At 40.1% G+C, this 26,785-nt stretch overlaps 1 protein-coding gene across 1 annotated transcript in view; it reads left to right on the forward strand.

Annotated features, from left to right (window-relative positions):
• NCOA2 (nuclear receptor coactivator 2) overlaps positions 1-24,607 on the forward strand; it is a 196,165-nt gene extending 171,558 nt beyond the window's left edge. Inside the window, exons 18-25 of the mRNA XM_050892444.1 lie at positions 2,171-2,336; positions 4,294-4,572; positions 5,444-5,521; positions 6,050-6,281; positions 7,988-8,165; positions 10,483-10,681; positions 16,265-16,354; positions 20,834-24,607. Coding sequence (XP_050748401.1) covers positions 2,171-2,336; positions 4,294-4,572; positions 5,444-5,521; positions 6,050-6,281; positions 7,988-8,165; positions 10,483-10,681; positions 16,265-16,354; positions 20,834-20,845 — 1,234 coding nt within the window. The 3' untranslated portion in view covers positions 20,846-24,607. The remainder of the gene's footprint in view (positions 1-2,170; positions 2,337-4,293; positions 4,573-5,443; positions 5,522-6,049; positions 6,282-7,987; positions 8,166-10,482; positions 10,682-16,264; positions 16,355-20,833) is intronic.
• The last annotated feature ends 2,178 nt before the right edge of the window (positions 24,608-26,785 follow it).

A 26,785-nucleotide genomic window follows, 5' to 3' on the forward strand; every position in this document is an offset into this window, starting at 1 on the left:
TGTTTGAAAAAAGGTTAATCTTCTGACTGCATTCCCTTAATTTTCATTGTGAAAGGATGTCTGAAAATATTACCTGTAAATTTAAGTGTGGCATTTTCTCTGTTACTTTTCATGCTTTTCAAGATATTTCATGGTGCTAATTGTCCCCCAGTTAGGGTGTCCATATGCCAAAGCACTGTTTGCATAACTTAATTATTCACTTAAAAAATGGCACCATAAAATAAAATACAGGGCCATGTTTGCTCAGCAAGCCAGGCAGATAATTATTCCATTTTGTTACCTTTGCATTTCTCATAATTTTCTTGTAGCTGAAGATGATGAAAAAGATTCCCATTGCATTGCACGTGAAAATAACCATATTTTGATCATTTATACCCAAACACAGATGATTAATTGCTTGGTGCTGCCATTTCTTATTTTATTAATCCCTGGGATTTGTATTTTTATAATCTGATTATCATTATGAGTATTAAATTTGATAAAAGTTAAATCGTGAGTAAAAGTAATTCCTTTAAAGAAAAATTAAACATTATCATTGTGGTATTTAAAAGAAATGGGGAAGAAAACAAAGTAATTGTCATTGTTTAACATACAGAATTTGACAAATGTTTTAAACTTTTTCTTACAATGTGTATTCATGCCCATTTACAATTTGAGGGAGGTTTTTTGGCTAGCCTCATCGATTATTTTTCCAGATTATAGATCCCTTCTTATAAGTCATCTTTAAAGTTTGCAAGCAATTTGATTCAAAGGATTTTTTTTTTTTTTGCTTTTCCCTTTCACTGATTTATAATTCCGTCTGTGAGAGTTATAGAAACTTCTCTATACATGAGATTGATTAATACTTTGCGATGTTTTAAAGGTACGTCATATATATCCTTATTTTTATTTTTTACAGTCTGGGATCTAATTAAAAATAATATATTTTTGTTAGTTTTCCTGCCTGCCATCCTTTGGTTTTTTAGGTGTATAGCCTGACGATGCAGCTCTTTCCTTCTGCTTAGCTTTGACATGGAGATTAGACTTCCATGGCAACCATATATCTCATTATGGAAACTAAATACACAAACATGTTTCTTTGTTTTTCCAAACAGACATGTAAAAAGGGTTCACATATAGTGCTGTTTCCTCCCTCCATGTGTGACAGCTTTTGTTGTCTCTGAGTAATTATCTAGGATGAGATTCTGCCATGATGTGCATATAGTAGCTGCCCTTGCTTGCAGAATGCTTTGCTCTTTCTATTTTCTATTGTAGTCTTGTAGTATTGTGCGTGAAGTAGGGCTCGTGTGTGAACTGCAAAACAAAAATATGTCATTTGGCTGCAGATAAAGTGTTATTTCAGATTTAGTTTGTTTCTCAGTAAGTTTTGTCCTTTGGGTTTGTAATAAACCTTTATTCTGCCTTTGTAACTGTGAGCGTGCTTTGCATACAAATTCAGGGGTGAGGTAAGCAGGATTTATAGAGCCAGCACACTCTGCCTGACAGTATCCAAATTCTTGCTGACACTCTTCTGAGGCACATAACCAAGTGCATAAACTGGTACCCAAGTGTGCAATTCCATAAGATGGGTTGAGCTGATGCAGTGTTTTGCTGCAAACAAAAAGGGAAATGTCCTTTTCTCCCTGCTCCCTCATGCTTCTGGCCAGCTCTTCCAGATGTTCGGTTTGTGCAAGCTCAGACAGTCCTTGGACCCCTCTGTGACCTCTTCGGCTTGCTTAGTCTGATAGGAGACCAATTAAGAAGAGTGTCTGTGGAAATCAGTTCTTTTTCTACTTGTGATAGTATACTTAATCGAATGTCCAAAATTCAAAGTTAAAATAGTTTAGAAAAAAATTATTTAGTCTTCTGTGTTCAGTGACTATATTCTGTACTGACTACTGTGCTCCTCTGTTGACCCTCTGATATAAATCAGCACTCGGGCGTACTTTAGGTGTGCTTGCTTACTTGTCGGATACACCGTGCTTGTAGGGTCTTGACAGGCATTAATCATGCTATTTAGTTATTTCTTTGTGTAACATAACTTTCATCCAGAATAGTTTTCTAAACAAAATTGGCAGTGATTAAAATAATTTCTGTCTCCACTTGTTAGTTCAATTTGAGTACTAATCCTCTGATATTATTTCTTGTTTTTCAGCAGCTGTTTACCAACGCTGTGTTCATGTTTTGACAGGCAACCGTTTGGCAGCTCACCAGATGATCTCTTGTGTAATCATCCTTCATCAGAGTCACCAAGCGATGAGGGTGCTCTCCTGGATCAGCTTTACATGGCATTAAGGAATTTTGATGGTTTAGAAGAAATCGACAGGGCTCTAGGAATACCAGAACTAGTTAGCCAGGTATACTGGACATTGCATTGCATGTACTAGGTATTGCATTTAAAGGATATGTTGTCAAGGTGGAGGTAAAATCTGTGTTGAAAAAGGGGATTATAAAACACTTCTTGCAAGCTAGGATGGAGTTACATATTTTGGTGGGAGTCCATCTAACAGCTCAGGATCACCTGAAAAGCTTCCTTTAGCCCCAGGTTTAGTCTTCCCTCCTCTCCCATGCCACACTCGTCTAGCTCTCCTGCTTCTGACCTGTGCTGAGCCACTTTGCTTTATGCAACTAACCTGACCAAAACCAAAAAATCAACAGGCTTCTGCTTATCTGGTGGTCAGAGGAACGACTCTGTGTGGGAGAAAGGTAGGATCATGGCCAGCAACAGGGTATAGGAAAGAAGAAAAAAGAATATGAAGACCTAGGAGCAGAGGAGCAAGATCAAGACCTTTGTGTGATGGGGGCAACAAGCTTTTGCATGAGCAAACCTATAACATGTAATTTCACCCGTAGTTTTTCCCTTAGTTGATTAATGTGTGTTAAGGGACGAGTTTCACCTGCAGCAGCTGATTTCATTCCAAGCACTTAAAACTGTAATTTTTTTAAAAATTACGAACATGCTTCTAAACTTTGCAGCATGAATTTGTTCTATTCTTTTTCATCCGTTTTTTTCCCCACAGTTACTTTTTATTAGCTTCTGGTTGGTTCTTGTCCATTTCAGCCTTATATGATGCAAAGAAGTGTGGTTAAAAAAAAAAAAAGTGTGGGGGGGAAGTTAGCGCTTGATGTTTCTGGCATCAAAATTGTATTTCCAAAAACAGCTGTACATGTCTCTATAATGATTTAATATTCTCAGACAAGCCTAGAATACCTATTTCATTTCCCAGCACTCATCAGCATCCTGAGCATAACTTCTGAACTAGCTCTGCATTTTAGATATGAAATAGGACCAATGAAATCCTGCTTTGGACATGAGAAAACTATCTCCAAGCCTATTTGGTACAACACAGAACTCAGGCGTTAAGCTGGAGATGTAATTTATTGGAGAACTTGCAATTTTGCAGTGTGAAACTTTCATGCAATATGACAAAGCTTTTGGAATACCACCACCAAAAAAATATATGAATAATGTTTTGTTTCAGACTAAGTGGTAAATATCTTTCTATTTAATTAATATCTCAGTGGAAACAGTTAAAGAATTTTGCAGATAAGAGAACGGTTGCATTTTAGAACATGTTTTTAAAATATCCATCAAACATTTTATAGGAGCTTAAAGTTTCTTTCTTTCATGAGGGCACTGAAATTTATATTAACTTGATTTCCAAGGTCAGTGTGGAATAAGCTATAAAATTATTCTGGCTAGAGCAAATATTAGGGGAGTATCTAGAATGGAGTTTAGAATTGTGTTAGCTTTTTTATGCTAATGGATAATCAGTTTGTGCGAAAGTGCCCTGAAAGAATTAGGCACTCTGTTCACATTAGCTTTTGTAATAGTTTCAGGCATCTTTATTTGAAGTCATTATTTTGTTTAAAGCTACTGATAAAAATCTACTTTCTTATCCTTATTCATTTGTAGCATCTTTGAATTTATCTCAGATTCAATGGCAAAAATATGCTGGCATCACTTCATTTACAGATTTTCATATAGCATTTGTCATTTCAGATTTTTATTCGTTAACAGAATGATACAATGGCTATGTTAAGAACATGACAAAGATTGTGGGTCTTTGTTTTAAAAAAAAGAAAAGAAAAGAGAGGAGGAATTTGTCTCCATGAATATGCTTTGACACTCAAAAATACAATTCTATTTATTTTTAAGTTTTATATTTAGGTAAAGAAAATTTATGTAATTTTCTCTTTAAAAACATTCACATCCTAGAAGGTTGGTTTTGCAGGGTGGCTGTATTAGTCCTGGATAATCCTGTGAAAAGCCATCTCCCACCAACTGCTGCTATTGTTCCTGTATTTCTGCAGAGCCAAGCTGTCGACCCAGAGACCTTCCCCAGCCAGGAGTCGAGCATCCTGATGGAGCAGAAGGCTCCGGTGTTCTCCCAGCAGTACACGGCGCAGGCTCAGATGGCGCAGGGCAGCTACGCGCCCATGCAGGACCCAAGCTTCCACCCCATGGGGCAGCGCCCCGGGTACGCAGCCCTGCGCATGCAGCCCCGGCCCGGCCTCCGGCCCGCCGGCATCGTGCAGAACCAGCCAAACCAGCTGCGGCTCCAGCTGCAGCACAGGCTCCAGGCACAGCAGGTACGTCCCCTTCCGTGGGCCCAGTTCCACGCTGGCATAGACGCCTCTCCTAGGCGGCGCCTACTGACTGTCACCTTGCTCCGAATAGACCAAGTCTTAAGTGTGTACCCTGTTTTATTAGTCTAACTCCACTTTTAAACTAAAAACACTAGCTGTAATGAGTTTTGATGAGACAGTACCTTGCCCGTTCTTTTTCTTTTATCTTTTTTGCATCTTTCCATTATTCTTTCTATAATACTGTGCAAGAATATGCCTAGTATTTAAGCCTAGGTCTCACTAATTCTTTGAGCAAGGCTACAGTGGTGCTTTTTGTTATACAGGTCTGTTTCTGTTTGTTGTATCTTGACTCCTCCAGTAATCGAAGTGGTTTTTTTATTGCTGCCTGTTACCTACATCTTTTCCTTTTTATGGCCTTGGTCTACTTTTAAGGATCATTTTAAATTGTTGTTTCTTGTTTCATTTTTAAATATATAGGTTCGTAGTACTATAAATAAGATAGTAATGTTTTTCTGGTGGAGGAGGAAAGATCATTTCTGCCTTTAAACATTAGGATGAGGTCTAATTCAGAGTAAACCTCAACAGTCCAGTCCCAAACTCAAAAAGGACGGGAACTGTAAAGCCAGCATGTTTGGTAAACAGCTTAGTGCCTGTGTTGTTATTTGTATGGTGTATTATCTCCTTAAGAAACAGGATTCTGTGAATGATAATAGGACTTGAGCAGGAAAACTAGTCCCCGCTTGAATATGTAAAACTAGGTCCTCAAACTAACTGATCGGGAAGTAGGTGTATATACCTCTGTATATAAAATTTCCCTTTTCTTGTTTTCCTTCTAAAAACTTTTGGGGTTTGGTGGTTTGGTTTTTTCCTTTAGAATCGGCAGCCACTGATAAATCAGATCAGCAGTGTCTCCAATATGAATCTGTCTTTGAGACCTGGAGTGCCAACACAGGTGAGAGAAATAGTACTTTAAAAAAAAAAAAACCCACTTCATTTTGTTCTTTCTCCCCCCTATTAAATACAGTAGTAATGCTATGTAGTAAATACAATAAATTCTAAAGCTCGAATACAAATAATGCAGTCTGTATGATAAGAAGTATTTTACTGTTTTATTTCTGAGAGTCTTTCCCATATTTACATGGGGTAGATGGTTGTTTACTAGAGATATGATATAACTGCATTTTTAACCAAGCTTCTAATTTCCTAAAGATGCATTTTTTTAATGAGCTACTCTATTTGCAATTACAAATTGCTGCAACATTAAACACTGGTATTTCAGTTACTGACTCTTGCACTGTTGGAAGTCTTTCCCAGCAGAAATATTAATAGGATTATTTTCTCCCGTTTAATATTATTGTTAGTTGTGCGGTGGGGGAAAAAAAAGAGCTGGAATCTTCCAGATTACTCCAGCGGCGATGCCTCCACTGGTCAGGTTGCCTTAGAAGGGGTTCTTGACAGGTGGCGGTGGTTTTTCCTGCAGGGCCCTATCAACGCGCAGATGCTGGCGCAGAGGCAGCGGGAGATCCTGAGCCAGCACCTGCGGCAGCGGCAGATGCAGCAGCAGCAGGTGCAGCAGCGGACGCTGATGATGCGAGGGCAAGGCTTGAGCATGACCCCCAGTATGGTGGCCGCCGGTGGCATACCAGCAACCATGAGCAATCCGCGGATCCCGCAGGCAAATGCACAGCAGTTTCCGTTTCCTCCAAACTACGGTACTGGTTCCACCCCCCCAGTGCATTTCAGCAGTTCTTACTCCCCCGTGTTCCCCCCAGTGCTGGGTCCAAGCCCCCCTCCTACAGCCTCTTGCCTGGCTCCCTGGGAACAATGGGAAACACGGAGGTTTGGGCCCCTTGGGAGTCCTTAGATGCAACATAGTGCCTTCCACTTTCCTAGCTCTAGTACCACGTATTCTCCAAGCACTGCTCTTTTTTTGAGCAATAGCAGAAGTGCAATGTGTGTGTTTGTTTATATATATAGATACATGCAGATAAAAGTGTGTATGCACACATGAACATATATATGTGTATGTATCGGCTTGATGAACTCTGAATTTTGACTGAACTAAACAAACCAATATATACGATAAAAGTGCAAATGAAGAAAAAGATGTGATGTTGGCTAACAGCATAAAGTGACCAGAAGCAAAGCTGTACATAATTTTTTTAATTTTGATAATGAGATACTGCTTAAATATCAGACAAATTCTTCCCCAAGAAAGATAATTCTTCATGTGTACGTTATAATATAAAATTAACAGCTAACTATTGAATTTAAATAATATAAATTAGTTTCAAATAAGGCATTCCCTTCCCTGTCCTTAAACCTGTGTGTAATACAATAATTAATACCATTTTGTCTGTATGTTTTACAAAGCTCCATACCACTTTGTTCTGGGGGTGCATGGGGCAGTTACCTCCATATGGTTATTGTTATACAACTTCTTTATTTATAAGTATTGTCTAAGTTATATTACAATTATATGAAATAATGTTGTGTGCAAGTTCTGCTGATACAACAAATTATGTCCATCCAGTTCTAAATTTGCTATCTACTCTTACTGATCTGTTATCCTTTACACCAGTTTCTAAATCATAATACTGCTTTCCCTCCACGTATTTGTAATTGCTTTATGAAAATGAAGAGACATTATGTTACTCCCATTTTATGATACAGACAAAGATATAGAGAAGTTAAGTCATGCAGACAGTGAATATAAGAACAGATTTCATACCACCTGATTCTTACCCCAGCATTAAGAGTGGCTTGTTTCTGTTCAGTATGCTGTTCGTGATGAAGTTAAACAAGACCAAAGTGACTTGGTCTAAAACAAAATTTCGGCACACGATTGGCATTTTACAGCTGAAATTAGGTTTTCTTTGCATCTAGATAATTTTTTTGATTTTACAAAATCATTAAATACTTGCACAAAATGGCATTGCCTGTTTTTGCAGGGGCACAGAAATAGAGATACTAAGGTTCTAGGAACTTTAGAAAAAATTGAAAATTAAAGCCTAAATGTTAAAAGGTGGTGCCACGCAATAAACGAGTCGAGCATAACTTTCACCAAAATGGATTTTTAGACAGAAGCAATATGTTTTATTTGTTGTTTTGAATGCAGTTTCTGAGGGGGAAAAAAGTCACCAGTGTTTTTCTTTTGGTCTATAGAGGGGAGAGACCACTTGTGTGATTAGGACACACAGGTAGCCAACATACTTATGCAAAATGATTTTTTTAAGGTTATACATATAGTATTAGTTGATGATGTCTTGCTTTTAATCTAGATCCCACATTAAGACACAAGGTTATAGGTTCCGGATGACATAAGTAGAACTGTGTAAAGACATGTCTGCAGGTATGAGCTCTTGGCTTGTTTTAACTTTGAAAGTACAGTGGCTAAATTTCTCATTTTCTTCTTCAGGTATTAGTCAGCAGCCCGATCCAGGCTTCACAGGGGCCACCACTCCTCAGAGTCCACTGATGTCCCCAAGACTGGCTCATACTCAAAGCCCCATGATTCAGCAGTCTCAGGCTAATCCTGCCTATCAGTCCTCTACAGAGATGAACGGGTGGGCACAAGGGAATATGGGTGGAAACAGGTAAATCCAGAACAAAACCAAAATGAACACACAGAGTAATGGGGTCATTTATGGTCTACACTTATTTATGGGGTGGTTTTATGTAATTGCTTGCTTGTTTGTTTGTTGTTAACTGTCTATCCTAAAAGAGATTTCTTTTCAATTTGGCTTGACGAGTTGGTTTAAATTCTGTCTTCATACAAGGCAAAGTGAGTGCATAGCTAAAGGACCTGCATCCACACAATGCATTGCTTTGTCTGTGATAACTGATAAAACACTGTGTGTCCTTAAGAAGCACCTCTGCTGCACAGTGAGCTCCAGCCCCTAACATTTGTGTGGATGCGTTTCTTCTGCGTACGATTTTCATGTTGTGCTCCCACACTGCTTTCCACATAGCTGGATCAGCTGAGCCGGAGCCTATGCATTCCCTGCTGCTCTGGAATGGCGGTGACTGGATATCACCTCCCACTTTAAACGCTGGAGTGCAACCAGGTTCAATCCATTAGTGCTTGCACATACTGGGGGTCAGCATATAGCTGTCATTCTCTGAGAGCATTGTAGCATGCCTCATGCATGCAGTCACCTTTTCAGTTGAGGCCCATGCTCCAGTCGGTATAGCTCTAATAATCAGTCTGTCCACATTGAATGGGTTGGATGTTGAATGGTATCAGTAGGCAGCAACGAGCTTCCAGATGACAATGATCCGTGCTTTTCAGTGGAAGACAGGAGGAGCTATCAGGTTGGTGTACAGCCTGTATCACTTGACACTGAGGTGCACACAGTTGTCTCTAGCACAGTGCTTTTGTCATCCTGAAGTTCTCAGGCTGCTCTTACTATCCCAGCCCAGCGACAAGTCTCTTTCCTGCTGGTTGACAAAGATTTAATAAACCCAAAACACCAGTATTTCAGTGATGAGGCTGATCCAAGTGAAGTTCCCTTTAAAGCAACTGATTTATCTCTTATCCTCATCCTTGTCCATGCCTCTTCCTCACTGTCTTCCTGAAGCATCTGCAGGAGGCATAGCTACCGCTGTCGTGGCTTCTGCTGAAACGGCAGCAGGGGCAACTTGATAAGACTAATGGTTGGCTTGCTAAACTGCAGCTCTACAGCAGAGACATGTCAAATGCGTTTACACAAGCCACTGAGTATTCACAATGATCTGTAGTGTACTGTTTCAGCCATCCAGATAACAACTTAAAAATGGGGTTAGATGGCCTGAAAAGACATGGAATTGGAAGGAAGAGAATGGTGGGATTTTCCGAGTTTGGTCCTATGCCCAGAATGCCGTTGCACTCCACCAAGTCTCACAGTGTGCAGCAATAGCCTAATGGAGTACCCAAGTGCAAGGTTGAGCGTTAACCCTGAAAGGTTTCCTCAGCTGTGGGAGCAGTGCTTCACAGGAAAGTAAAAGTCAGCCATTGATATGGAGGTGGTTACTGCATGCCATCTGACACACAGCAGCCCTTCCACAGTATTTCAGTCTAATGCAGATCCTCTGAACAGACACATTGTCAGTAAAAATTCCTTCATTGACTGTGGGATTATGCTCAAAGAGTAGAAAAGACTGATATGTAAACAGTGAAGCGCATTTTAGGAAATGTAAAAAAGTCTCTCATATGACTTTGAACATAACGGGAAGGAAGATACTATCCAGAAAGCACTTGACTTTGAATAAAACCTGGGATGAGATCTTCCACAGTTACTCCTCCTTAAGTTGTTCTGAAATGGCCTTAAAGGAACATAGAGGGTAATTGTCTTAGACTTTATGTTGTTTCTTACAGTGCCACATTTTCAAAACCTGATGCTAAGATTTAGTAAATAAATTTCTGCACAATTGCATGTCTATATTTGTGAGCCCACTTGCCATAATTGTATGTGCAAATCTGGTATTCATATGTGCAAATAGCCTCTTTTGCAAAAAGAAAGCTTATTAGACTAGATCCAATTTCAGCTCAACAGTCCTGTGCTGGGCCAACACTGGAGGGAGAAAAAGGTGTTTTCGTTTCCCTCCAAAAATTACTTTCCCAAACATATTTACAATACATACAAAGCCCATTTAGACAGCTAATTGGCTGTTACTGCACACGCATAACAGATTTGTACTCTGCCATAGTTTCACACGCAAAGGCATGCATTTTTGTGCACAGACATGGGACCTTAAATTTTGAAAATCTATTCCTTAGACATTAATGTAGCTCAAAACTAGTTTTTCCTTTGAAGTTGGAATAAATGACGGTATATACAAATTCTAGCTTAAGATATATTAAAAAGAGAGTAGTTTCTTAGTGGCTTCAGCATTCTAAGTCTGACACATTGCTTTTTCCATTCCTTGCTGTAGCATGTTTTCACAACAGTCCCCACCACATTTTGGGCAACAAGCAAGCACCAGCATGTACAATAATAACATGAACATCAATGTATCCATGGCAACCAACACAAGTGGTATGAACAACATGAACCAGATGACAGGGCAGATCAGCATGACCTCAGCGACCTCTGTGCCTACATCAGGGTTGTCCTCCATGGGTCCTGAGCAGGTGAGAATTTAAGGACTTGAGATGACAGCTAGAGGATTTGCTTTGACTTTCAGTAGTTTTTCAGGTCCGCTGCGTTGGGCTGTAACTGCTGTAAGCCATTACGTTTCTTTTACTAGTTTTCTTGAGAAATGATGATGTTAAAAAGGCTTTGTTTTTAGCTCTGCACTCAGATAACCAAGGTGACCAATGAGGTAGAGAGCGCTTTTTGCATCTAAATTTCCCATTTTGACCTAGCACCACTGTAGCTAGCACATGTCATTGCTCCTGGACTTCCGTAGAAAGTGCATGCTGATCTAGCTCCTGTTGTCAGTAGGTAAGTTTCCGTAGCACAGTTGCAGGTCACCAGTGTCCTTGCTAATTTTCTCAATGGTGGAGGCTAGGACTGAATGGCAGGCAGCTGTTTCCTAGAGATAAGAATGAAAGATGCTGGCGTGGGCACTGTGTGGAAGATGCTTCTACTGCCACTGTCTTTGTAGTACCAGACAACAGGCAGTCAACTTCAAGAACTATCAATCTGGCACCTTCCCGAGCACGAAATCCACACTTTTTGTAATGTGGTGCCTATAAAATAGGTTGCTGAATCAATAGGTAAGTAACCTGTTCTTGTCTGCTGAGAGGAGGTTTACACACTTGATTTTATTTTCTTATATGCTACTTAGGGTATCTGAAATAAGGAAAATAACATTTCCGTTTGTCGACCTGCAATTAAACTCACACAGTACATTAATAAGTATTTGACAAACAAGTCATCTTAATTAACAGGTTCATATGTTTGTTTCAGAGCTGAACTCTGGTTTGTTCAAAACACAGACTTGAAAATACGGACTTTTCTTAGAAATACTGGCAGGGAAGTACCTCTTGTGTCTTCAGGCAGCACCTCCTGCTATCGTGAACAATATCATAAACCTTTTTTCTGAGACCATAACGTTCCCGTTTAAAGCTGGTTATATTATTGGCTTGTTAATATATGTCCTTTTTCCAGCCTAAATTTGATAACAGAGTATTTACTTTTCCAATATTGTCCTTTAGCTTAAATAGCTCTTTTCTCTTCTTGTATTTTAGAAAGAGCCATTCTATCAACATGATTTTTTTGTTGTTTTGAGATTGTTGGATTGTTTTGTTTTGGGTTTCTTGGGGTTTTTCTTATAAGTTCAAGAAGCCACAGTGTTTCAGTCTCTTCTTGTAGGCTTTAAATTCCCTTTCCTTTTCTGCACCTGTTCCAGTTTGAATCAGTATTTCCTAAGCACCAGAGCCATGTGCATAACACTAGTTCTTCCCCATTTCTCTTGGAATACTCTGACAGATATAGCCCCAGATCACATTTGTCTTTTACAGCTGCCACATACTGGTGACCTGAAGTAATTTTGATACTCCGAAATCTGTCACCTTCTCTGATATTCCCAGTTGCTAAGCCCAATTATAGCAGACTTTTTTATTATTATTAGTTCCTAAGTGCGTACTGTTGCACACATTTAATGTAGTAAAACAATAGTAAAACCAAAAAAAGAAGAGTGGGGATTTGAAGGTGACAGCCCAGCCTGATTTCTCAGCGTGTCCATGCTACATAATTTTCCCCAGGAACCTGAACTGAGAAACATGCATTATAGAAAGAGATCTGGTTATATTTCAAAGATTTCCATGCAGAGTACTGTTTCCACTGGCACAGTTGTCGCACTGCTTTTCCTTCCTGTTAGACTACAAGATCTTGTTTCAAGATAGCACTTATCTAACTTCCAGTAAGCTGAATAGGCTGAGGTTCTTCATTCATCTCAACATTTGTTTTTCAGCCCGTCAGTCCCTTTTGTGGATCTACTTTAAAGTCCATTGTTGTAACCTCCTTCTAGAAGTATGAACAGAGTAACCGGAGACAGTGATTTAACAGTGACTGCACCAAAGCTGTGTAGAGTCAAGTTCTGCTTGTAATTTCTCTTTCAATCCATGGGTTGCCTTGGCTCTATTGGTGACAATGTCGCACTGGAGAGCACATACTGAAACCCTTACAATGATCCCCGAGTCCTCCTCAGCACATTCTACATAGATGAAACCTGCATTCTCTGTTCCCAAATGTATTGCCTTCCTTTTGTCTATGTCAAATTGCATTTCTTAGATTGAGTCTGTTTAACCAAAGTGCTGTGGCTGATTCTGTAACAGTAACCTGTTTTCCTGCTGATTTACCACCCCAGCACTGTGTCATCTGCAAACTCTGCAAGCATATGTTTTATGTTTCATCTAGGTCAGAGGTGGCCAACTGACAGCTGAGGGGCCATTTCTGGGCCACAAGACAGTACTTTTTAGTCCTCAGGAATGTTTGCTGTGCTGCTTCACATTTTCTTTTCTGAGAGACACGAATAAATAAAAATGTATATTTGAATACTAATATTGATTTTTTTTTTTCCTGTTTTCAGGGCATAGTGTTTTACAATTTGGCATCCTTATTTAGCAATTGACCTAGGCTGTGCTGAACTTTTTCTTGTAACTGGTGGTTTTCAAAATGACTACATTTTCTTTAATTCTGCTGACTATTGCCATTTCTTTCATTCTTTTGGGGTTTTTTATACTGTCACCTACACTTTTACTTACTTATTCAATGCCATTTTTTGTTCCATAATACGTAATTTTAACTTCACATGCTCATCTCTTTCTAACTACAGTGAATTTTCCAGCTTTTGAAAAAAACTTAACAGGTCACATGTTATTGGATGGTTTTGGAAGTAATATGTATTACCTGTTAGTAAAAAGCTGTGCCTGGTGAGAAGCGGGTATATTACCTTTGGTACCAAATAGGTTGGTTTGGCTCTGTCTTTTGTCTCTTTGTGGCACTGTACTGTATCATACAGACATATGCAGAGCTCAGAAATACTAAGTTTGGTGTTTATCTGCTCATACTGGTGTATCTCCAACTTCTCTTGTTTACTACCTAGGCTCCCAGCATCACCAAGTGAAAAATGAAGATTATGCCCAAAATGGGCTTGCTATTTATGATGCTTAGAGACTCTTCTATGTACTTGAGGGATCAGACCTTGTTTCATTATCATCTTCTCCCTTATTATTACATTAAAGCCCTTCAGGCTGCTCTTACTAGTGTGTCTTCTAGGAGGCTGCTACCAGGAATGCTGAAATGGCAGCTGCCAGGTCTGCAGGTTCGTTCTGTCCAAAACAGCTTCCCCAGGCATCAAGAAAGTGTAAACCTTCCTGGTGTTGCACCATTCACGCAACTTACTGTGTCCTTGTCCTCATCTTCTTGTTTGCACAATGGACTGTTGCCATGTTTTTGCCTGTTACTTATTTTGCATCATGGATCCATGTTATTTACTGAGCTATCAGAGAAGCAATTTGAAACCTATGCAAGAGAAGAGACTTTTCAGTATATGAAACAAACCCCTATCTAGATGTCCACTCAGAGTAGATGTTTATTAATCTGCACAGGGCAGTACTCCCCAGGCCAAAATTATCATGGCATCTACAAAGAGTTACCTTGAAACAGTGTTTTGATTTTGTTCCGTATACTGGATGAAAGGAGCTCTGGAGTGGTAGGAAACTTTTCTTATTAGACACCTTGTATATAATTCTGCTTTATTAGCAGGAGGCTGTATTAATGTGCTTAATTGCAAAGGAATTGTAAAACATCTTCTATCTTGTTTTAGTTAGATTTCATATCTGACAACACCACTTAAACCTGTCTTCATAAAATGATAAAAACCCTTCCATTTCTTTGTCCTTCTCCATGCTTTTCTGATTGAATTGTTAACTACAGTCAGAAAAGTTATGTGTGAATGTGGGGTGTTTTGTTTCAAGGACTTCTGAAGCAAATGTATTCATATAACAAAACAGTAAATTTTTTTGTATCTGATACCATGCCAGTCAGGATTCTTGCATCATCACTGGCAAACAGATTCTGTGATAGGAACTTCACTGATGCCTTTGCTGCTTTTGCGGCGCGCAGCCTGGAACCATCTTCTTTTTCCATACCTGTCCTAACTGCCATGATGCAAATCATGCAGTCATCTTTTTGTTCCAAAATTGCTGTTGATTCAGTATACAATTTTTTTAATTCTGCTTTTTATTTTTTCCTTCCTTTGTCTACTGAACAAACAGAAAAGGCATTTGTGCCTGTGCATTCTGATGAATGTTGATCAATAGCAGAAAACACTTTTCAAACATGGATTCTGTTGCTTAGTCAAATGCATGTAGATAAAGCTGCAAAGCTGCCTACTTTCTTTCTTTCTTTCTTTCTGAACAAAATAGTGTGGTTCTCTTCCCTTCTGATTTAAATTTTCACATTCAGGTTTAAAAATCTGCCCATTGGTATTAAGAAGCAGAAAGCATCACTAGGAGGCTTGCAGCACTTAAAAAAACAATTTCTTCAGAGTTGAAAATCCTATGGCAAAAATATTTTAAGTTTTTAACCTTTCCTGTTGAACTGCAGTCTTGTCTCTGGCAGCATTTGAAACCACCTCTTTAGGTGGTTGCATGTGATTGCATTTAGCTTTGTGACATTTTGCAAAATCGGTGAATAGCAACAGAAACAACAGTCAGGAGGACCTGAAATGAGAAGACTTCGGTGTGGTAAATTCAAGACAGTCTTCCCCCGTTGCTGCAGAAGGTTGCTGTAGCTGAAGTGAGGTAGTGCAGTGGCAGAATCTCCTCTCCTTGGCAACACGAGTCTCCTAAAGGGCAGGTGACACAGAAAACATCTTTTTCCTTCCAGCAAAATCTTCGCTGTTATCACATCCATCTAGTCTGAGGGAAGTAACAGAGAGAGCCGAGTCAACAAAGAATCCCTAGGAAGAGTTTCTTTCCCTGTAAAACTTCTAAGGAAAGCTGGATTTTCCAGTATTTCAGAACCTTGCTGAAGGGTTGTGTTTTGTATTTTATACCAGTTCCTACACGGTGAGATTAATCCTTTGATTAAGAAAGCAATGCTGTAAATTTGGCAAGCCACTCTTTCCACATAACTAAGCATGACAGACCCTTTGGTTGTGCAGAAATACACAGCTTCAATGCTTTCCCGTGGCTGTGTTCAGAAAATTGTTGAGACCATCCCTTTAGGAAAGCATGCCGCTGCACGTTTTCCCATTTAATGCTATCTTTCTCCCGTTGCTTACAAGCAGAAAAATAAGTGTCATTAAAACTAAGTCAATAGTTGGTATAATTCAGCCTACATGTTACCTCACCAGGCTTTGAAAAAATTGTGTGGTGGTTTGCAAGCAGAAAAGCTGTGTGTTATTGAGGTTAGGAAAGTAGTTACGTGTTTCTGCTTTCAGGACTTTCATAGCAGGCATGTCCTCTTCAAATAATACTGACCTGATTTATGGAGCCTGCTTTGTAAAATATGCACAAGGGTCATAGTATCAGGAATGAAATCTTTGTTGTTGACTGTGAAGCAGAATAATATGAGTCAAACACATGCTGCGCAAGAAGGGTGCTCAGCTATATAGTCACTTCCCTGATTGCAACATCATCTCAGAAGTGGACGTTGGTAAATGCAAGTAGCATAGTGGTTTATAATGCTTCTTTTTAATTCCCAGCCCTCTTCCCAAAGTATGTTTTAATTCATTCTCCTTAATATCTTGTGACCAATAGGTTAATGATCCTGCTATGAGGGGAGGCAATCTTTTTCCAAACCAGCTGCCTGGAATGGATATGATAAAGCAGGACGGAGATGCAACACGGGTAAGAAATGGCATACATAGGCATACAGAGGCAACGGACCTATGAATATACTGAGGTCTAGAATGGATACCGTATCTTTTTATTTACAAAGTTAGAAGTTCCCAGGGTAACAGTAATTAAGGTTTTGCAATTAATGTTTTTAATACCACTTTTGGTGACATCTATATTAAGTTCCTTGTTTAGATCCCACTAGCATTGCTGAAGTGAATAATACAGAATACATTTACATTAACAGAATACATTACATTATTGAATTAACAGTCACATTCAGCAGACTTATGTATAGTTGTATTTGCTTTTTACAGGCAATTACATGACTATTTGCTGATGATGGGAAAGACTTAGTGTTGATTTATATTTGCACTGCTGCATGCTTAACCCATTTCATGTTTCATCCTGCCTAAGTGTTTTTCCACTTCTCGTTGCATTACTTAGGGCAAAGATCTCATGAATTATTTAATTTATTACTTTCTATACAGTGCTTCTTCTGAGAACAGTGGTAGAACTGAACTAATTTTCACACAAATTTCCAGCTGACAGGGTAATTAGCGTTTGCGTAGGTCAAAACCGATTTGTATTCCAGACAGTAACAGTACTAAAGGAAAGACATTGTGGAGCTCTTGGCGCGTGGCCAGGTAAATGAGGTGGTTTTTACGTGCCCCTCCTCAGCGGCAGGTCTTTTTATGGAAATAATCTTCATTTCAAGTCCGTTTGTTACAACAAACCCGGTGTTTCGAGGCCTGACGTGCTTTGAAACTAGAGCGCGGTATTTTTCCCTGCGTGACCCCAGCATCGCCGCTGTTGCGGACCCATCCGCACGTAAAGAGGCTGGCCTTCCCCGGACAGCGAAGCGGCCTCCCGCACAAACCTGCGCGTACGTACCCGTATCGGAACGTCGTTCTGGGCGGCGGGGGCGGCAGGCCGGCGGGGGCGGCGGCAGGCCGGCGGGGGCGGCAGGCCGGGGGGCGGCGGCAGGCCGGGGGGCGGCGGCAGGCCCGGGGGCCGAGCGGCGCGGGGCAAGCGCCATCTAGCGGCTGCCGCCCGCCGCTGCCCCCGCTCCTCCCGCACCGCCGCTCCTCCCCAGGTCTCCCGGTGAAGAGGACGGTGCGGGGTGGGAAGGCCGTAAGTTGTCCGTTGCCTTGAGCTCCTTGTCGTGATCGAAATAGGCAGATCTGAGCCGTTGGTCCTACAGGAGCCGTTCGATAACCTGCTTGAGGTCCGCCCTTGCCCCGTTGTTTCCTGTCATCTCCTTGTCTGCGGTGCTGAAATCAGAGGGACGGAATTAAATAAACAAATTTTCCTCTTATGCTGAATCCAACAGCAAAATTTAAAGTTCTCTGCTGTTAGAGAAAAGAAATTTGAATAGTAGGGGGAATTAAGAAAATTTGACCGCAAATGTGTCAAGATTAATGAAAATGAAGAATATGAAAGTACTGAGGAAGAAGTAACCGTACATGTATTTTATTGTATCCCTCTGTTTTTAAAACTTCCGGGAGGCCAATTCTTTTCACACCTTCATGGTTCATATGAAAAGACAGGTGCCTGTCTCCGAGAGCGGAGGGTCTGTGCATAGAGGGAGGCTTTTCTGCAACCATCTCATGGTCGCTTTGATGATTAATAAAAAGATGCAATATGTTCTGCTTTAGAGAAGGAAGAGAGAGTGGATGTGACGGAAGAGGTCCGGAGATATACGAGAGAGGGTGGAGAGAAGACAGGGAAGAGGGTGCAGGTGGAAGGAAACCAGTGGCAGGACTTTGGACAGGGAATCTGTGGGGTTTAAAATTAAAATAATGGGGTCGGTGCCATGACAATGAGACAGACGGCGGCTGCACATGGAGAGCAGTTTTGTCTCACCTGCGGAAAAGCAACTTCTTAAACCTCTTGGATTATTTTGTAAGGGTACATCAGACTGCACTCTGTGATTTTACTTTTATTCTACTAATGTAGCTCTGACTGTCAAGGAAAACGTAGATGTTTTATATGCACTATAAATACCTTTTACTGAACTTTGAACTGTAATGGAGGTTAAGTAGCTACTATTTTCGTGCGTCTGTACTATAAACTACTCCTATGTACCTATTTTTTTTGAAGCATAAGCTGTGTAATTAGAAAGCTGAGGAGAGGATTAATGTGCTTCATTCCTTGGCAGTTGTAGCTTTAACGTATGACAGCGGAGAAATTCATCTGACAAATGAGAAACTGAGACACTCATCTGACAAATTTGAGGATTTTTTTCAATGTTTCATAAAATTGATCTCAACAACTGTATCATTTAAAGGGATTGGTTCTATTTAGAGTTGAGTAACCAGGAAATAATACGCTATTGCTGAAATCTGTACAACTGTGGATGTTAGATCTCTACATCTACTGTTTTAATTTGTTTGCTTAATACTGTTTCACTTTGTTTTAACATGTTAAGGAGAAAACTTCTACAGCTTAAGACTTGCAAGGATGATAGTAATGTTTAACAGGAAAGCTGTTTTTAAAGTAACTAGAGGACAGAGAATTTTCTACCTCTTTCAAGGCACAAAGTACCCTTCATTTGTAGAGCTGAAAATAGTTGCAACTGGAACAGTTTAATATATTATTTTGCCATTATTGGAACAAATTTGTATTAACTAATTTCACATGGTAAAAGAACATTTTGAACCGGCTCCTATTTAAAAGTAAATGTCTGAAGAATACTGTTTGTAGCTGAGGTTTTTGAGGGATGTCCAGTTTAACTTAGTACAGTATAGCAGGAATCTTATAGTCAATGATCTTTGGGGTTTTCAGATTACTTCGCTACTCTGAAGTTGCATACATCAGCCATGGAAGTTATTCTGCGCAATTTTTCCCACATTCACTATCAACCTGGAAATAATAATTTGACATATTTCTTTAAAGTCCTGTTTGCTTTGGTTATATGTAAATAAAAAGGGGTGGGGGAATGTTTTTCTAGTGGTACAGTTGTGCCTTCTTTGTCTTCTTCCCTCCTTTATGTATTTTATCACCCTGTGACTCAAATCTTTGTTAAATTATTAAAAAAACCTTTTGCAGTACATGAATTTTTTTCAAGTCACTGGTATAGTGGAATTATTTATTTAGCTTCTCTACAGAGATACTGTTTGCTAAACATCCACTCTAAAAGTAAGGACATCTTTGGATTTTCACTTCTGTTCCACACTTTATGATCAAAAAGCGCTAACAGGATCCCCGAACTGCCTCGCAACGTGTCAGGGAGAAGAGCCAAAGTTTAGATTGCCCGTATTAGTCAGGATTTGAGGGATGCGAGTGTGGTGTCTCTGTGCTGTGATGAAGCGAGGAGGAGCAGGAGGAGGACTCACTGTGTTGGCCTCCGGACCGTGCTCATGGCTGGTCACCCCCAAAGAGCTCCAGCTGCACCAGCTGGGCTGGGAATAGCAGGGGTACAAAACATAGGACCTTGCTTTCCTGAATCACGGGATGGTTCCTGACGCTGACTTTGTTTGATAATAGAGATGCATTTCTAGGCCTTGTGTGATTGCAGAGGAAAGCGTGGTAAAGTCCAAAGCATGGTGTCGGCAGCTTCCAGAAGGCAGCCTAGCAGCATGCACATGGACTGCAAGAAAGCTGCCTACTGCCAGCGCTGTCCCTGAGCAAACGGGGCCTTCCTCGTGCACGGCAGGAGGCTGTGAGCAAAGAGCCGCTCCGCTGCTGGAGCCACAGGATACGAGTGAAAAGCAACCCCAGGGGAGGAGAAAAATGGGTTTTGGCTGGATTGGCTCCCTGACCTGACTGACCACAGTGTCCCATGGGAGCAGGAGTTTGCAAGGGGAGGAAGGCAGAGAGGCACAGATCGCAGTCACTGGAAGGGACAGTCTTAAAACAACTGTGAAAACCACATCCTGAGTTTTTTTTTAAATAAGAAAGTACAAGTAATCAACTCAGCTGAAACCAGTTTGTACTCTGTTTGTGTAAAGACACTGCAAGGGTAGTAAGTATGAAGTAAAGAACATCTCTAGGGATCAGTAGCTGAAGCTTTTTTTACTTCTTTATTCGCTTTTTTATTATGATTCTTGGAGGGGAAAGTGAACCAAGGCAGTTGTTTCCTTTGAGGGTGATGCAGCAGTAACACAGAGAGATTTTGCACATACTGCAAGAATGAGACTTCTCTTAAACCATATTGCTGTGCCTTTAGCTGAAGTCTACAAGAGGTAGATGATCCTGAGTTGTTATAATATCCATGATAATTGGAATGAATTAAGGGCCTAAGAATGCAGTGAAATTAAACCCCCACTGATATCATTGGAATTAAATCGCAGGTCAATTGTATCAGTGTACACAAAGAATAGTCTAGCTTTATAAATTCCAATTAAATTTCAGGTTTAAAGTAATACACCAATGTATGGTTGACAGTGGATGCTGCAGTCCAGCATCCAGCTCTCATTGACCTATCCATCTTCACTATCGCAGAAGGAAGAATTCACTGTTTTTTCTCCACTTTCTCTTTTTTTGCAGAAATATTGCTGACCCTGAGGGTGGTTCGGTTGCTCCTTTCTTCAGCTGACTGGGCTTACGGCCCCAAATCCTTACCGGTTTGAAGAGCTGCGTCTGTTTGTCGTGACCCAGCTGAGCTGCCAGCGCCGGTGGCGGCTGCCTGCTGCCGACAGGACTCAGCCCTGCCTTCCCGAGGGGAGCCAGGCGGTCGTTGCCGAAGAGCAGCCTCTTCTTTGACAGTCTGAAGCTAGCGTACAGACAGTTGCTCAGTCTGTTCACTGCATTCACCTTAGTGCAACTTAGATCTCTCCTGCGAAGTAAATGTTGACAGGCAATTTTCATAAACCATGTCAGATTGAATGTATTTAAATGTATGTATTTAAGGAAAAACAACCATGCTCTTGTTCTGTTTCTGTTTAGTTCTAGACCTTGGGTTTTTTTGCTTTGTTTTCCCTGGCTTACTCAGTCTGGTGCAAAGGATTCAGTTCCGTCTGAAAACTGGTGTTTTAGACTAAGGCCTGCATTTTGGGGCGGAGAGGAGGCGTGGAGGAGGGCGTAGAAGCAACGTCTGGTACATACAGAGACCTCCAACGAGCGCGTTCCACTGACAACAAGTCAGAGAAGACGAACCGATGCAGAAAACTCTACAGACCAATTTTGAATGGGGTTAAAGTTGTAAAACAGATGAAAATTACCCTGTGAGAGGGCTGTTTATAAGGGGCGTTTCGGTTGGGTTTTGTGGTAATGTTTATAATGCAAGTCATGAATCCAAAAATACAAGTTGGTTACATTCTTATTTAATTAACTTCCTAACAATCAGCAAATCCTGATTTTTTTACCTGGCTCTCCTGACCTCTGTCATCTTCCTCTTCTTTCTAATAGAATAAAAAAAACAGGTTACCCCTTTATTTCCCTAGGTGTGTTTCCAGCAATCTGGACGGCCAGTTACTGGATGCTGAACAGCAAAGTTCAATGGTAATGCATGTACTGATTATGGTAGTGGCAGAATTGGTGCATAATATCAAAGAGCTCAAGATACCTGCTTTAAAGCATGATAATTTATGGTTCCCATCCCCTTAGCTGGGAAAATAACAATTCCTGTAATATCTATAGCAGATATCACTACAGACTTCACCACTGTCGTGTGTTTCTGATTATTTTAAAGCAGCGTGGACTACGAGGACGTTTTGTAAGGTACCTAAAATCCAGTTTATATGTAAACAAGCAATAATTTAAGTTGAAAACGTAAGTGTTTTACTTGTATAATTTTTGTGAGATATACATGTTGTGAAGTTGATTCCAAATGAGGTACTTCAGTATTAAATTAGATATCTTCTTAGCCGTGTGTGTCTCCTGGAAAAGTGTTTTGTAAAGGATCACAATGCCTTGATTAGACCTAATTTGTAGGCTTGAGACTTCTCATTTTCTAAACCTTGTGATTCTGCTCATAATGTCATTTAACTAACCTATATTATATGCAGCCACTGTAGGAACCAATTCTTGATTTTTGTATGTTTATATCCTTTCGTAACAAATCTTAGAAAAACTGTTACTAAGCAGGCCACTGTTAGGGGGTGGGTTTTTTTTTTTTTCTTGCCCACTGTGGTTGGAATAATCTTTTACTAAACTGACATCAGTTTCTGAGGACTTGAAATATTAAGAAATTGATGGTTTTGACCTCTGTTTTCTTTCCGCTGACCCCTAATCCACAAACTTCCTAACCTGAACGCAAATTTTTTGATGTCATGTGAAATGCAATGCATTTTCTAATATCTCATCAGCCATGCCTTTTGGGAGTGAAAGGTTTATTCTGTTGCCATTTAATTTGTTTTGGTTTTCAGGTGGGAGTTCAAATAAAGTAGCAGCTATTCTATATTAAGGCTGAGGAAAATATGATAAAGGTGGTTCGAAATAGGCTGTTTCTATAGAAGGCTTTTGATGAAAGCCCAGGAAGTGTACAGCTGTGTTTGTCCCTAAGGAGGGCAGTGCCACCGTTCTGGAGAAACAACATTTTTCAGCTGTCACTGCTCTGTTACCAAACTCAAACAGAATATTTAGTCAGCTGAGCCATCCTCCTACCTGCTGATGGGAGACCAAAGTAACTGTCAGTGCTGAGCTCCACAGCCTCGTTACTACAACGACATTTGTGTTAAACTTGCATTATATATCTGACAAAAAATTATTTATATAAGAAGTGTATAAATTTGAAGGAATTAACTTCATGCACCACAAAGTGTAAATGAGTTTTAAAATAATTTTGTTTCTATTCCATTCTTTTTTGGATCTTAACCGTAACCTCTGCAGATATAGATTATTCTTTTTCACAGTGGACAAAATAGTTCAAATTTGTCCTCTTTCACGACAGACCTGCAAACCCTTATCATCTGTAGTGATTACGATACTTCATCATCCATTGCCATTCTGAAAGAAAGGAGATTGTACCTATCACTTTGGCTCCGTTTGGGTTCATCGTGACTTTAGTCGTCTTCTAACTAATGAAAGAGAAAAGTGAGTGAAGGAATCTTCTGATCATATTGATCACTATAGAAACAAAAAAGACAAATCAATTCCCTTCATTATCAGTATTTTTCATCCTGTATACAGTAAATTTGTCGGAGAAAGTACTTGGATTTTGTTTAACAGAACAATTAATCAGTGTTCTACTTACATTACTAAATGTGAAAGGCGCATAATGTGAAAAATAAGCATATATACACGGTCGTACGACCTGTCTAAGTGTTCATGTAATGTGGTAAGTTTAAAAAGTGAAGTGAGCTGTTTTGCTACAATGAATTAATTTGTACTCGATCTTTAAAATATTGTCCCACACCGGTATCCCTTTGGGCCTGTATTAATTAAAAGCAATGTTTTTGCAGTTTATACAATACATTTTTTAATCTTTGTTTAAAAGCGGAATTCATATGGGCTTAACAGATGAAATGGGTGGCACAGCTCCACTTGCAGAACCCAAAGATACACAATCAGTTTTGAAATGCAACTTAAGCCATTAATTGTTGGTGTGAATTTAAAAGTTTTCTAGTATTTGTATGGTAGTATGCTGCCTAAGAGCAAAAGCATTCTCTGCACAAAAGAAAATTTACTGTAGTGGCTTTGATTTTAATTAGAATTTTCTCCCTGGTGTTTCTTTGTAGACTAAAACAAAATCTTTTAAGTTTCTTACTACAGGTAAAAGCTATGTGCAAGAACCTCAAAATGCTAAAATCTAGCATAATGCCTTAGATCTGTTTTTAAGTCTTGTATATTCCTACATAGCTGTCTGATGTATTATATTTGTATAGTGAATTGTGTACAATTTTGGAATAAGTGCATCATCACTTAATCTTTATGTTGTTCAATAGAGATGATGGACACATTTCTTCAAACATTTACTGTCATTTAATTTTTTCCCTTTATGTCATTTGTGGGTTTTATTTGTACAGTTCATCATGAAGTTGCATCTGAGATGTGTGTATATGAAAAGATTATACAAGGGTAAAATTAAGCAATATATAAACTATGGTTCTTCAGGAGAAAGCTTACAGTGTTTCAGGTTGTGATTTATTTTCAAAACGGAGTTGACTCTGAACATCACTTTGTTCACCTGCATTGATGTTTGTATTTCTAGTGTGAGCAGTTTATGCAAAGGTAGATATATTCAGAGAAATTTTAAATACATTTATGCAAGTTAATATTGCTTTGCTGATGCTATTTGCTTATTTGATGTTAAATAATGCTATTGTAAATAAAGAATTCTGTTGTTATTGCATCATTTAATAAATTTTAATGCCTTCGGGTTTTACATGGCTTTAGAGATTTCAACGTGTTTCTGTTGTGTCTTCATTTATTCATAGAAGGGTATAAGATGTAGTACTAAAGCACTAGAGGGTAGATGAATCGGCAGGTTTTAAACAGACAGTAGGCTTTCTATGTTGAAGACTTTTATATCACAGTCAGCACGAAATGGGCATTTTTCATGATGGTTTCAGCAGAGGCAGACCTCGAATAGCCTGAAGTGGGACTGAGTAGAGTTAAGGGCTGGTTCTCCTTGCTGTGCCAAAGAGTTAATTTAAGATAGTGGGAAATGTTTGATTGGTCAATTAAAAAAAAAAAAAAAAGCAGCTACAAGAATGCTTCTTTATCAGAATGATCTGCTGCTATCTCTGGGAAATGAATGAAGGAGAAAAGCTACTTACATTAAAAATTGTAGAAGCTAAAATTATTTTAAAGACCTCCAAATACTGTTATACTTTCACCATTCCTACCAAAACAACAACGCTTCTCCTGCAGTTGTCCTGGCTTGGCTTCAGCAAAATGCTGGTGATCCTTGGATATGGGGAACATACTGCCACAGTAAGGAAAGCAAGGAAGGAGGATGTTTCTTCCCAATGTGAAGTCAGAAACAAGTAGAGAAAACATCTATTTACAGTAAGAGGAAAAATGTTTCCTATTGAAACTTCGCCTTGAGGCACGATTATCCCCTTATAATTTATTAATATTAAAAATAAATGGAAATTCTTGACAACAGTTCTAGCTAAACCTCCTGGCATCAGTCTAAATATGATGAGGTAACGATGACCTCTGATGTAACTGACTTTACGAAAGAGAAGTGCTGCCTGTTACATTCTGGATCAGGCTTTGTTGACAGAGACCAGTGCGTGTGCCATACGGACAAGTTTCTAACCTGGCATCATGGCAAAAGCAACGAAAAGTGGCACTGCCTTTTGAAGGTCCTTTTCATGGTAAACCGTACGTTAAGTCTTGCAGACCAGACTTTTCACAGGGATGGAACCCGGAGGCTTTGAATTACTCCCCAGCTTGTTGCTCGCTGCTTATCCTGGTTCTCCACATGTTCTACCCAGTATGGGAGGAGGGCTGCATGTCACCCTGTGCTTGGGTTCAAGCTATGGCAAGGGAGGAGAGCAGCCAGGGGTATCTGCTTTCTGCCTTGGCCTCTTGGGCCCGAAGGGTGGAAGTGGACAAGCTAAGTACAGCCTGAGTGGGCCTCTTGACCGAACTCTCGTCCTGTCTCCTGAAACAATAATCACGGTTCTGCACAGCGGTTTCGTGGCCTTGTGCATGTAACGGGTACATACGACTTGTGTCCTCTTACCTTTTTGAAATCCTTGCTGGAGCTTCAGCCGAGGGTCATCTGTAGGCTCCTGCAGTGTGTGGGGGCTGCTGAATCCCAGCTTTTAATACAGGTCAGCCCAGAGTCCCAGTAAGAGTTCCCACTCTTTAGCCAGCTAAAAGAGGGAAGAACGATCACAAATTGGTAAAGTCCTTAGGAGAGGTAGGTCAGGAAGGGTCCAGGTTGGAATTACGGTGTGAATGAACCTGTGTGAACTGCGGTCCTTCAGAGCTGGGCACTGAGGTCTGCACCACTTAGGGACAGACTCTTGGGACATCTCTCAGCTGCAAAAGAAATCACCCTAGCAGTTAAAGACTCAGGTGGTGTGACAGACCCCATTAACCCTTCCCTCTTTGGTTCCAGTCTGAGCCTCCTTTGGTATTGCTGCTAATGACCCCAACCTCGGCCAGCATGGTGGGCTCACGCTAGACATTGTGACCAGGAGGGACCCCTCGTGTGTCTTGTCTCCTTCCCTTCAGCCTCTGGTTCTGGATACTTACCTTGGGGGTGAAAAAAACACGGTTGATTGCATTGAGGGGATTAAGTTTAAGGAGTGCCTTGGAGTCCAGAGGACCTAAGGTACCCCAGTTTCAGTGGGATGTATTTTTTGATTGGTATGAGGAAGCCACCAAAAGGAAACCAGAATCCCAAACCAGAAGTCTGAGAGACTCTCAGGAAAAAAAAAAAAAAAGAAAGATCAAGTAGAGCATCTTAAAGGACAGTTAGAAAAACACTTGATGGTGGCTGAAACAGAACATGGCTTACCTTCTGCCTGAAAGGGTGAAATCTGGCAAGTGTACACTGGAGCAAGACCAGAACGTGGAGTGCCCGAGGGACAAGTGTTT

The sequence above is a fragment of the Gymnogyps californianus genome, chromosome 2 (assembly GCF_018139145.2).
Source record: "Gymnogyps californianus isolate 813 chromosome 2, ASM1813914v2, whole genome shotgun sequence".
Lineage (NCBI taxonomy): Eukaryota > Metazoa > Chordata > Aves > Accipitriformes > Cathartidae > Gymnogyps > Gymnogyps californianus.